The 13,929-nt window shown below is 38.0% G+C and overlaps 1 protein-coding gene across 1 annotated transcript in view; it reads right to left on the bottom strand.

Moving 5' to 3' along the window:
- LOC311433031 (ubiquitin-conjugating enzyme E2 E2) overlaps window positions 1–13,929 on the bottom strand; it is a 212,039-nt gene that overhangs the window by 37,725 nt on the left and 160,385 nt on the right. Inside the window, exon 4 of the mRNA XM_084511742.1 lies at window positions 524–656. Within this exon, the coding sequence (XP_084367868.1) occupies window positions 524–656 (133 nt within the window). The remainder of the gene's footprint in view (window positions 1–523; window positions 657–13,929) is intronic.

Here is a 13,929-nt window from a genome sequence, read left to right as displayed (position 1 = left end):
TTGTCTTTCTTTCCAATTTCTTGTCTTTGTTGCCATATTTCTACAGTCTTCCAAAAAAACGATGGAAAGCAATTAATTATAGCTTCATTAAGACTAGTGTAGTTTGCATCTGGAGAAGTAATTTATATGGAGTAGCATGAAAGGTGCATATTTTGTCAGACTGCCATAGACCCCTGGTGAATGATATGGGTCAACTGGAAAGATTAAGTGCCTTCAGTTGCTTACAAAGGGTGCAACTCAAATATAAATGCTTTCATATTAGAAACAAATCCAAATCAAACAAATAACTGCTGGAAATTATGCAACCATTTGCTAAATAAATCCATATTTATCCAGCTATACTGGAGACATGCAAGCAAATTTTAAGCAGTTGTTTAAATTTGTTCCATCAAAATACCCAGTTTAAATATTCATTATTGCCTTGAAAATTTTGTGTTCATCCTACAATGTTATACCAACATACACATTCAAAAATATCACAAGGAAAGGACTCATACTAGACTTTTAATATCCTCCTACTAACCTTAGGTGGTTTAAAAGGATAGTCCGGTGAAAACGTAATGTCAAGGAAGAAAACGCCACCTTCATATACTGACCCTGGAGGCCCCAGTATAGTTGACCTCCATTCATAAATGTTGTCTCCTTTGGGTCCAGCACTAAAATAGAAAACAAACAAAAAAAACCATGATGACCACATACAGTTAAGAAAATGCTGCATCAGTAATACTCTACTAGCAGTACCACTGGTTTTGCAACAATGCTGTAAGTTAAAATTGTGTATCACATTTATTAAGTTAGTCCTGCATAACATGTCACTGGCCTCCTAAGCTCTGTCAGTGAAATGATATATTCAGCTAGGAAGAAGTATTAAAATCACATTATAAATTATTCAAATAAGCACAGAAAATTCCTGATCATCTTATCTCAAATATTTTAGTGGGCAAATGTGAAGTATTTACAGTACAAGGATACAGAGACTTTGCTGAGACGTCTTGTCACTGTCTTGCCTCACAAGCCATCCTATTTTCACCTACCTCCACATCCACCTACCTCATCAGTCAGTAGCAGTGTAATTACACACATTATTATACAGCACACACTGTACTAAAGACAGCATGGTACAAATGACCTTGCAGCTTCACTTTCTAAGTTACTATCCTAAGGACTCCTCCAGTCACTAGTACAGAAGGCTGCTTTAGTCTGCAACTGTTATGCTATCTTAAAAATCATAACAGGAAGCAGGTTAAAGTGTTGGATTATGTCAATTCAAAGTCCTCATTTAAAAACACAGTACTGAAACAATATTTAAAATGTACAGAACATAACCCTATACACAGAACAAGTCTCTTACCTACACACTCAATGCCTGGAAATAACAAATTAAAAACTACTAAAATTTTTGGGCATTACTATTCCAAAAGCCAGTGTAGGCTCCTTTCATACAGCATAATGCTTGTCCACAGAAAGACATATTTTACGCAGGGTGGCTTTGGCCTCTTAAGAAATACGAAGACTTCTTTTTGGTTCACAGCCTGCTTGTACAAGTCACTGATACAGGACCTGAATTTTAATTAGGACCAATTGGGATAGTGACTTCTGGATATCTGATTAATATTTTCCACAGGAATGCAGTGTTGGTAGATTTTTCAAATAAATGACGTGGTATTGTCTTAGGGCATTTCTTGTGAAACTATTCTCGTTATGTCTGCAATAAAAATTTCCACAGTATGTAGGGGTTTGTGAAATAACCCTATGTGTAGAACAGATGAAAGCTCTTGGCTATGCTCCATGCCTCACAATGTACCCAAGGCATACAATTATTATACGACATCATGTCATGTTCACTGCTCAACTATTCATTTTGTTCACTGAAAGTTAATAAAACCCTCTTTCACCTGAAATTCCTTGGGCTCCCTTCATTAAAACTTCTGACTGCATGATTCCCTGCATACAACGCAGTGACTTAGTACTGTGTGGCGTAGTTCATTAGTCATGGTACCTACATCAATTTTCTATAATAGCTGTTAATGCTTCTTGGCTTTCTAAACTACATGCTTTCTTAACAAAAATGGGTTATAGAGAATATAATATTATGGAACATCCATTATCAACCAGCCATAGAAACAAAACTAGCAATTGTTTTTAAAGACAGAATCTGGCTTTTCAAGTGTCACAATAGCAAAAGTCTTGCCATCCATCCATCCATCCATCCATCCATCCATCCATCCATCCATCCATCCATCTTTCACAGTGTCTGTAATACATCAGGTTGTTAGCTGCCAAACAAATTTAATTTACCCAGTTCTCAGTTTGCATTAACCTTTGAATAATAAAGCACAGCTGAGACTGCTGTAAGAAACAAACCAGAGAATGAATAATTAAAAACACCTCCACTGCCTTTAGAAAGACCAATCCCAAGTCAACAGGGAAGGTTTAATTGTGACTGAACTACGCATTAAGGGGCTAATTGAACTCTTTATAAGCCTGAACAAATGTGGGACTACATCAGTGCTATGGTATACAAGGTTCACAGAAAGTAAAGCCCTTAAAAAAAAATAAAAATAAGGCAATTAGTTCAAATACAAAAGGCAAGAAGCAGAGGCAGTCTAAATCTTACACGAAAAAAAGCCTACATCATGTGAAGGAAATCCTTTCCCATTTTCTGCAGAAAAATGTTCTAATACTCGGAGAAGCAATGACTCAGTTGATGCCAGCAGGTTAAAATGGAAGTGATATAAATGTCAATCCCAGACAAATGGTTGGAAAAAGCAAGTAACAAAAGCAAGTCCTGTCTTTATTAGAGCTTATTTAGCCAGCAGGGTATGCTTGGGTCCTTCTTGGGTTTGAGCAAAGCTCACTTTTTTGATCAAAACTGCCTCTGGTAGTAGCATTTTCATAATGTACATTATTTTTATTTGTTTTGCCTATTTATTTAATTGCATTAACATTTGAAATGAGCAGTCATTAATTAAAATAGTTGGAAAATGCTCCATCTGCCAGTTGAACTGTTTCGGCACGTCCAGCTACAAGCCCAGCCTGATCACATTCTGAGGATGCTGATTAACATTAATTGAAGGTTTTCTTTGCAAATGAGAGATGAAGCTTTATTAAGTATTATTATTAATTTGAAGAATAGCTGGAATTGTATGGAGTGTGGGTAGACTACTGTTATCGATGTTGCCTGTTGGAGTGCTTGCTGGCAGCAGGGCTGTTCAGCCCATGTAAAATACTGATTCATGTGCACAGTCAACAGCTGGTATTGAGGGCAACAGCATGCACAAGCATAACGTTTTTTTCACTTGTACATTAATAATACAAAAAGTTTGACAGGTGTATTATCTCTGTTTCCTTTCTCCCCTAATTGTTAAGCCTTTTATTTATCCACATTATTGGCAACAAGAACGACAACTCATCAGGCTTCACAAGAGAAAATTCCCATATGTGCAAGACCTCAGCCAGAGCCTGATTCTGTAAGGTTTATAATGCAAGAGGATTTAATTGCCCTTCTCTCTGCATGGATATCTGCCCGGCATGCTGCAGCCCAAATGGTTTACATTCACTGTGATTTATATTCCAGCTCTATTAATGTTACTGGCAACCAAACCACGGAGCTCAAAGAAAGCAAACTAAACGTCTCATTGCCTGAAGTCCTGTCATCTTTGGAAGGACTGATTCAGATGTGCACCTGCTCGGAAAAGGGCAGGCTAACTCTATTTGAACTGAACTGACCCGAGCCAGAGCACATACATGCTCCGTGCTGGTAATCTGGTGCTAAATTGGTCAGCATCGGGGACAAATAGTGGTGGCTGTGGCAGCTCCAGGTGGAGGTGGCTGAGTTGTAAGGATTAAGTTAGGGTAAGGACAGAGCTGCTGTCCGATCAGCAGTTCAGCCTCCCAGTTCAAGCTCTGTTTCTGAAGCCCTGGTGACTGCAGAGCAAAGCAAGCAATGAGTCTGGCAATACGGATACTGTGGCATGCTGGATGGCACTCCCAGCACTGCTCGTGCCACCTCCCAGGTGGGATCAGAGGGGGTGCAGCAGGGCAGGAAGGCCCTGGAGACTTCCAGTTATCAATGGCTCATCAAGAGACAGCTCTTTGCTGCCTTTACTCCCCCATAGCTGATGAAACATCCCACAGAACAATGCCTCTTCCACCTGCTGGGGAGACCTCTGCTTGCTGGAGGAGCTGGGGGAGGCTGGATGTGGAGCCTCTTTCAGAAGGACAGCAGTACTGGTGTGTGAAATTTAGGCGAATTAAGTCAATACATGTAAAATGGTCTGCTCTGTACTTCGCCCTCTGCCTCTCCTGGTATACTTCAGTTCTGCCTCTGCTTCCTACATACATACTTGCAAGTGAAATGTATGCACATCAGTTGCACTTAGCTGCAAAATACTTTAAATGCTACTATAACTGAATTCATTTTGCTTTAAATACGCCTAATGCACTGAGTATTTTCCATTCCCTCAACATGTTTTAGGCAGGCAGTCACTTGAAAGTAGTGCTGCTAAAAACTGCTTGTCCAGCACAATGCATAAAAAAAAAAAGAAAAAAAAAGAAAAAGAAAGAAGGCTTTCACTGCATTTAGAACATACTAAAATATTCAATTTAAAATTATGCTGGTGAGCTGTATGTAAACAACAGCATCTATGAGACATACCAGATGAAAACCTATCTGGAGAAGTTATGAAAGTACAGTTGATTTTTAGTTTTATCAGAGTTGATTTGTATATAAATTTACTCCATTTCCAGAGTATAAATCAAAACAGTGAAAATACAGAAGGTCAAAGAAATAATGGTACCCCACATGTTTATCAAGTAATCATGTGGAATAAGTTAGTCAAAATAATGTTATTATTTCCTAATCTAACTTATGTTTCTTGATGAGGGATTGCATGCTTTCCCGGCATCTATAACTGAGGTAGCATAACCTCAATGCTGTGTTTCTGGTGACATGGAAAATAAGGACCATAAGGAAAATAAGTTTGATGTCTTCCTTTCTACTCTTGGTCTCTAATCTAGCTGGAATACACTTCTTTTACAGTGTAAACGTATCCTTTAGCACAAGAGAAAGGCAAGCCTGTAGCACAAAACAAAGAAGGAAGAAAAGAAATTCTAACTTCAGTTACCTTCTAGTTCCAACACACGAATGGTGTGTGGAGGGAGGCAATACAGCCAAATAAAACAGGAAAGCAGGATGGTCGGGAAGCCTTCCCATTCCTCGGGACTCAGAAAGAACTGGAAAGGTTCTTCTGGACTGAGTTAAATTAATTTTTATCCTTATCCTTCATAATAGGGTGGAATAAAGCAGGACCAGGCTGCTATACTAACTTTGTCCATGGTAACTCACTTTCTGTGACATTCCTTATGGCAATTCACTTTTAGTATGGCATTATCTAGTCTGAACTGCACCAGCACACAAAAACACACCTCAGAACTGGGGTTCCCATGCATGAGGTGTAGTCCATGGCAGACACAGACCCTCTCAATTCTCTTTGGTAACATACAATAGCAGAAAGAAGAGGGTCACACCCTGGACACTTTTATTGCTTTCCTATTACTACATGGAGCCTTGACTTTACTGTTTAAGAGATTTCCCTCTGAGAAGGGAAGCTCAACACAGAATAACCTTCACTTATAAAACATACAACATAATTTTTTGCAATCCTGTTTCTTGCATATCTAAAGTTATGCTGGAGCTGATCCTGCCTCTAGCTGCCCTCAGTGAATGCTTCTGAGCCCTGAGGGCAAAGTGGATACAAAACGATGGGGAGATTGGCAAAATAATTTAAGAGTGCAGCTGGTGAGAGAAGAGAATGGATGTGGCAAAACAGAAGACTACAGATTCAGCTTTCAGCGAGATACATCTCTTGAGAAACTCAGATGAAGGCTCATTAAAATAAGCCTGGTATATACCTCTGTTCTCCTTTCTGAATGTGGTGCTAAGCAGAAGTGTTGCTTGGGTCTGCACCACAGCGCAGGGCTGTCCCTGTGCCTGGGGACTGCCAAGCGACCAGCAGTGGGGCTGTGCTGGCCAAGCGGTTGCTGGAAGACCTCTGATGGGAAGAAATAAATCAGTAGGAGGCCAGCTGAAGCTACCATTACCAGGTGACCTGCACAACCAGCCCAGCCCTGTTCAACAAAACACAAAAATAGTACCACTGAGAAGCATCAGCATCATGCTCCTATAAGGCAACTGTGGTTCTCAGCCCTGATTTCCCACTGCTGCATCTTCAGCATTGGAACAGATGCAGACATCTGGTCATCTGCCCTCCTGCCATTTCTCTCTTTTCGGTATTTTGGAAGCCACTTGGTCCACTTCCCTGCTTCTCTCTCTGCATGGTAAGAATTCACTGTTCCTTCTTCATGGAGGATGCTTCCTTCTTTCAGGTTCATGCAGATCCACCTCCCCATAAACACCCCCTTTCTTTTTCTCTCATCAACAGCCATCAACACATCCTGCTATTTTCTGTCTTTCTCCAGAAAGGATGAGGGGGTGGAAAACAGTGCAGGGGGATTTTATTACAGTACAGCAGTTAGTGATTTTGTTTCTTTACTTCTTTGTTGCCCATCTTCTGAGATGTATAAAATGAAGAGCAAGCAGAACGGGTGCTGCAGCAACACTGGGGTAGGGAAGGGAAAGGGAGTCACAGCTGCCTACCCAGATGCTCCAGTGATATCAGTAGGTACTTTTATAAATGTATGTAATAAACAGTTGCCACAGCAGCCAAAGGAATACATTTCTACAAAACAAAAACAAAGAGATAGCAGTGAGCACTGAGACTGCCTGTGGCAATGGGCACAGTTGTATGGTTAATAACATCTCTGCTATGAATAAAATTAGCAGCCTAGTCTCCTAGCAGTAAAATCAAAGAACAATTAAAGAAATAAACCCCTTCAGAATCAGAAAGAAGTGCTGTACTTTGGCTATAATATTGAAGACTTAAACTATCTTCAAGAAACAAACCTTCCCCAGATTTGTACCTTTAAAACATGTAACCTCTTCTCTTTCGTCTGGAAACTCCTAAAACCTTTTTTCTTTCTTTCTTTCTTTCTTTCTTTCTTTCTTTTTTTTTTTTTTTTTAAATTTATCTTCATCTTACTTTGTTTATCTCACTTAGTTCATCTATCTAGTGCAAAACCTGCTATTATCAAAATACTGGGAGGTACTCATGGTTCTTACTAGATTCAATCTAGACCAAAGCTAGAGATTTTTCAGCACTAAATTTGAGGCCTGAATTACTCTAAGAAAAAAATATTTTTAAAGACATGTTCACTTTCCTTTAACTAGACCCTACTGCAGAGAAAAAGCTTGGCTTTCCATCATCTAACACTCAAACTTGGGTCTATGCTAGATCCATCATATTTGGTCATCCTGCTGTACTACCAGGAATTTATGTATGTTGGAATATCAGTATAATTAGATGAGGTAAGCACCATTTTGGGATATGTATCTTTCATTAGACTTAATTATTTATAATGGAAACTGAGGGTGAAGCAACTGGGCCACCTGTCACTCAGAAAGTCTTTGGCAGGAAGAGAGATTCAGACCAATCCCCTATACCACTTAGCTTCCATTACAGTGGGAGAATTCAGCTGAAGAATTTGGATAAGACTTTCTTCACATTCTTCCAGTTCTGTGATTGAGATCATTTTTCCATAAGAAACTTAAAAAAAAAAAAAAAAAGAAAGTACTTTGAGGCAAGCAGTAATAGAAGAAGGATATTAAGACATTTTTCTAACTCATGCTACAATCCCTTCAAAGTGGTTATATCCTGCTTTTATCAAATGCTTTTTATTGAAGTCAGTTACCATTTTCATCTGCACTTTGGAACCAATGTGTTCGTGGTAAATGTGACTGGAAGAACACTGAGGACTACCGATCCCAATGAGCTGTCAAAGGCACAGCAACGTATTACTGGGTAATGCTAGATATTGTTTCGTATACTTACTGAGAGCAATTGTGTTCCATACAGTATGGCATTGTTTCACTGTTAGTCTCCTCTAGTTTTAGCAATATGTTTCTTAGGGGGTACATTTATCACCAAAAGTGATACACTATTTAACTTCGGGGCTTCCAACCACTTTCTTCCTTGCAACAAACCTGCAGCACACCAGCTCAGCATGCCAAAAGTCTGTATGAGGCAAATTCTTCTTTTTTTTTTTTTTTCTTGTGATTAAAGTTCTCTGCCTGCCTGTCACTGGAGCCATTAAAAATTATTAAGGGAACCCGAAACACAGGTTCCCTCCTGCTGAAGCTGTGTTGTGTTTAAAATTCATGAGTTTTGTCCACAGTAAAAACAACAAATAGATTAAGAACAAAGCAAATGTCACTTAGTTAGTAGATTTTATTATTCTCTTCTAAGTAATAACACTAAAAAGTATTAAAGGTATCCCAGCACTTTAGTAGACTGGTATTATTCAGAGAGTACTTCGATGCTTTTATTCTCTAAAGTCCTGTCTTCAGAGCATTTCTGAGACAGAAACCATCATGAAGAGAACTGCTTCTTAATGCACAAAACAGTTATTTATATTATAGTATCTACAGCAATTTATTCATTGCAAACACCATTACACAGTGTATGATCACAGCATGCTGAGTATTCACAATGAGATTTTAAAAATGGCAATTTTGTTAAGTATTCTCCACTTTGTTCAGCTGAACAAAATTACATAAAACCCTTCACAGAAGGCTTTCCTTGTTCAGCGCCGGAAACAATGATTTGCCTCCTATTACATATCTATAGGCTTGATTCCCTTTTGCCATGTTTTCTTTTTTTTTTTTTTTTTTTTTTTTTTTTAAAGTAATACCAGTTTCAACTCCTTTATAAAAGTAGAAATGACCTGCATAGTTTAAATAAAATATTTATCAGGCTGATTTGTCTCTACAGTAAATTCTATCAAGCATAGTTTGTAGCCACATTTTACAAAAAGAGGAAAACACGAGTAACTAGGAATGAAAAACACTACAAATAAATGAATAGATATTCCTGGGACCTTTTAGCATGACCTCCAACCTTGCAACTTGAGAAATGACATTATTTCCTCGTAATTCCCAATTTGCTTTTCCCTAAGATTTCTTTTTTTCTTTCCCGGTACAATAATTTATTTTCCAAAATGTAACTAGTTTTTAATTTCACAACATTTCCCCTTGCTCACACCAGCTGTAATTTAGCATTCTATCTTTTCCAAGTCAAACAGCAAACATGACACAAAACAGTGGGGTGGCACCATCAGGCATTATATTTTGAAATTCTAAGTCTAATTTAAAAGGATGAGGTGACTGAGTGTGGACATATAGCACAGAAACCCCACAGCAGCCAGAAGATTTAAGAGGTGCAGTGGAGAAGAAAGCATTCTTTAAAACAGCACTGCCTTTTTAGTTTCTGTGGAAACCTTAGAAGGAGCACAGTGGAGAGAGAGAGAGACAGGGCTAAGGCAGCCCAGCTCAAAGAGACAAGAAAGACTTGTAATTCATGCACAGAATATATTGAAGCCTTTGGATATGAAATCAATTTCATAAGTGATCAGTTATATAAAAATAATTCCAAACTCCCGCTCTTCATCAGAAATGATGAAAAATGAAGAAAACAACCACACACAAGGTAGTAGTGATGGACGGATTGGCTGAACTTCAACTAAAGTCTCTTTCACTTTCTGATGCGGAACTGTGGGATTTCCCTGCTGAGCTGATTGGGAGACCTTACGTCAGGAGTAGACTTGGGTTTTCAGCTTCTGAGGTGGGAGAATTCAGATCAAGGCAGGTGTATATATATATATATATATATACATACAGCAGTGCATACCAGTCCACCCCACGGGTAGAAGGCTCTCTGTTTCCACTACACATACAGGGGGTCAACAGCAAGTAGATGAGGTGGGGGAAAAAAATGCACCTCCATCACTCATCCTCAGTTGTGCGTTACGTTAAAACTAATAACTATATAATGACTATTACTACATTTTATAATATTTACAAAATGAACTGCAAAGCAGCAGCACATCCGGCATATTTTTAATGCCTGCCCATAACGTATCTATCTCACCTACTGTTACAGTATCAAATGCCAGTGGAATAAAAACAAAGACTTTCACTCTTTCTCCAATTTTCCGCTTTGAAACTGTAGAAGGTGAACTAACTTTATGAACATCTTGTGTTAAACTTCATCAACTGTTTAACTGTTCCATGTCCAGTATTCTTGATTTTCTTATGATTAGCTTACATTTTAAGTATGAATGGCAAAAGATTTTCAAGCATTTTAAATAGTTATTTCTGATATTCCTAATACATAAGGAAGATATTTAATTGTAATCCCTTTATTGTGACCAAGCTAATATTCATCCTTCTCTATGCAGGATTCTGGACACAAGATAATAGTGGCTTTCTGAGACTGCATTTAGTGATGTCCAGAACTGTACCATATAATGATATAACTTGCAGAAACTTGTGGTAAATAAATTCAAACTAATTAGGTCATTAATTTTGGTTTCCAACATCAGACCAAAGATGATTTTATATTTTTTAATACATAAAATTAACATAATACATAAAATTTAATACATAGAACCAGAGTATAACTATGCTTTTGAGGAATTTTTCTGTTTCTGCTACCTCTGATCTATTTAAACTTGACAACATTTGACTACCCTTAGTTTAGCATATTGAATTTTTCATGTTATTATTGGCCATTAAATTATAAAATTAAGTAAATAAAATAATTATGATGCCATACACTTAACTACTGAAGCAAAACCTCTTTAGACATCATCAAATGCCAGAGAAATTCAACATGGTTATATAAGGATTTTTTTCAGTTGTATCCAAAAAAAGATCTCTACAGTGTCTTATTTAAAGGAATGTCAGTGTAAAGATATTCTGCAATACTCATCCAGTTCAGTAATCGAGAAAGATTTATACAGAAAGATTTCTAATATATGCACACACACATTCTGATGATTACGAATACTACAAGCAAAGCAGAAATATTTTTCAATGACTGTATACTCTCCGTTCCTCAGAAAGCTGGTTCTGTATAACCACTAGTCATTGTTTCTTTCCCCTACTTGGAAATAATTGACCAAATTGCCTATAAAGAGGTTTGATTTGCTCAAGCCTGTCATCTTTAATAATCCCATCTACAGGCAGTTGTCTAAATAGGAGCCTGGAAATTTTGAAACCTTATGCAACTAAAGTGATTGTGTAGCTTTTTCTGAAGTGGCCTAATTCTGGTATTTCCTTTTTCTATGTTTTAGAGTCTTAGTTTCTACAGATAAGCTTAGTTTCTACAGATAAACTGGCCCAAAATATTAAAAAGGGAAAGCAATGAGAGGAAAAATCAAAGTTCGTTTTCACAGAGAGAGATCTGAAGCATCTGATACAGCCCTGTGACCAGCAGCACAGCTCTTCCGCCCATCCTGTAAACAGAGGAACAGGCTTGAATACAGACTCCCCTAATTTCGGCAAGAGATTCACACATGCTTACATGTGAATTGCTTGCTTACACAAGGAAACAACTCTATATTATGGCATAGATTAACTAACATGATGTTAAACACATTATAAAACAAGTCATTTCCTCCTGAGTAAACAAGCCTATAAAGCCAACAGGCACAGAAAAAGGAAATTTGATTCTGAAATCCATATACTTCAAAAGCAGATTCCTTTTATTTAGTCAATTTAGTTAAGAGGCTGTCTTATTTCTCCAGATCTCTGGTAAACAGAAGAAAATATACTTGGAAATTGTTGGCAAACTGACACGTTTTTGCAACATTTGTTCTTCATTTGAAATTATTCTCTTATTTCAAATATGGAAAGCTGCCACCGGAACAAGGTGAAAAAAACCTTAAAATTTCCCAACTTTTCACTGAGACTGGTCACCCCCATTGCAGACCACATTTTGATTTAGCAGAAAAAAGCCACTATATACAGGCAGTTTTATCTGTGGTTTCCATGAGGACTGAGGAATTTGTACCACTTGACTGACCAGTCCAAATAAATGGGGAGTTTTTCAGGAGTGTTTAAGTAAGACTGGGTGCTGGTCAGGTGGCTTGTTCTGCTTCATTAGAAAATTGCCAGGGCTTTTTAAAGTACCCCTTTTCTGGGGTGGGGGACCTTTCTGGACATGGACATTTATCCATGACAGGGTAAACAGAAAATAAAATAGACAGGAATTTCTAATTTCTCTAACAATCAGGATAATTATCTCCAAGAATCTTTTAGGGGTGTCTCTGAGGCTGATGTTACAAAGGGGCTTACGCTGGACTGAGCTTTGTGTTTTCAGGTCACTGGAAATCCTCTCACAGTCAGAACTGGAGTAATGGAGTAAACTTGCTAGCACTGTCAGCAGCTCAGAAATGCTGGTTGTGCCACAGCCTCCACCATAAGAAAAGCTTTCTGATTTGTTTTGCAGTAGAGGTGAGTTTATTTAGGACATATGAGGCTACGTTCTTCTCAGTACACCAATCTCCACTGCAATCCCAGGACCTGGACTTCAGATTAGAAAACCCTAATAGCTTAGTTTCATTCCTGGCTTTATTCCACAGCATTAGGATGAAAAGTAGTCCTGGGAGGGATAGTGGCAAAATAGGATCAAGAAAAGAAGAATGTTTGCTTGTCATTTGAGAGCTATCATGGAAGTGTAGGGCTTGTAGGAGCAAGTTCCCAACCACTGGGACTGTCTGGGAACAGGGATGCACCCCGCTGAGGGCAGGTACCTGTTTGTAAAAGTGGTCCTTACCATAGACTTGGAGTCTGTGGGATCAGCCTGCATGATCTACTCTAGAAGCAATACTTTCTCTAATGAAGAGTCAACTTTTCTAATTAGTACAGGAAAGGGGCAACACTCTAACCTGCAAGTTGTTAACAACCAATCTCGCAGAAGAATTAAACTTCACCAAGATAAACCTTTTTTTTTTTTTTTTTTTTTTTTTAAATATATATATATGTATATAAATATGGTGTACGTTCCCTACGTCAAGATGCAATACCATCAATAGTTGAAATTACCATTATAATTTCCTCGGCAACAACAGTTTGGAATCCTTACTCATGCAGATGTTTTTTGCGTGATAAAAATTACGTTACTGTTATTTTCTTTCCCGTTTTCAGTTCCAGCTCATCTCCCTGGTTCAGCTGCCCGTGATACCTTCTCTCATCATTGTTTATTCACTTGTAATATTATTGGTGGTGTGCATTCACTGCAGTAAGTGACAAACGACCAGTCTGAGTCAGAGCTAGACCACACAACATGATGCTAGTCATTCTGAAATTCACAATAGGAAAAAAAACATGTAGCTTAACCTGTGAACACCAGAGTTATATTACTTGTCTTTATCATACTGCTTATCTTTATTGTCCTAATCATGCTTGTTTAATTCTTGTATATTCAAAGCAAACAGCAGATGATTCCAATTACTGCACTCTGGATTCACAATAACATGGATGCATTTCTATAAATGATTAATAGTGACACATGTAATCATGTTATGAACAATGTCTGTTACACTCAGGCTCCCTCCAACTTATTACTTTCAGAAAGACTTAAGTGAAATTAAAAATATGGATTTAAAAACATGTATGTACATATTTTTATTAATGGTGGGGGATTGAAGAGCATGTGGGATGGATTGGAGCATAATGTGAGGAAATAAAGGAAAAGGATTAATCACTAGCAAAGAGTTGGATTTATACAAAAAGAGAAGTTGTTTTCTCTTCTTTGTGGTATTCACAAGAGGGCAAATATGACTGGAGCAACTGGCTATGAGCTACAGAAACGTTCATCTTGTGGTTTCTGGTTCAGTGCTGGCCTAGATGGCGTTTGTCCAAACTCTGAGTACTTGGAGGCTCTTTGGTGGTCTGTGAATATATATATATATATATTTTTTTTTTTTAACAAATCCACCTCTTAGTGGACAAATGTCCCAGGTCATAAG

The sequence above is a fragment of the Aythya ferina genome (genome assembly GCF_964211825.1).
Source record: "Aythya ferina genome assembly, chromosome: 2".
Lineage (NCBI taxonomy): Eukaryota > Metazoa > Chordata > Aves > Anseriformes > Anatidae > Aythya > Aythya ferina.
This window is presented reverse-complemented; position numbering and strand designations above follow the sequence as displayed.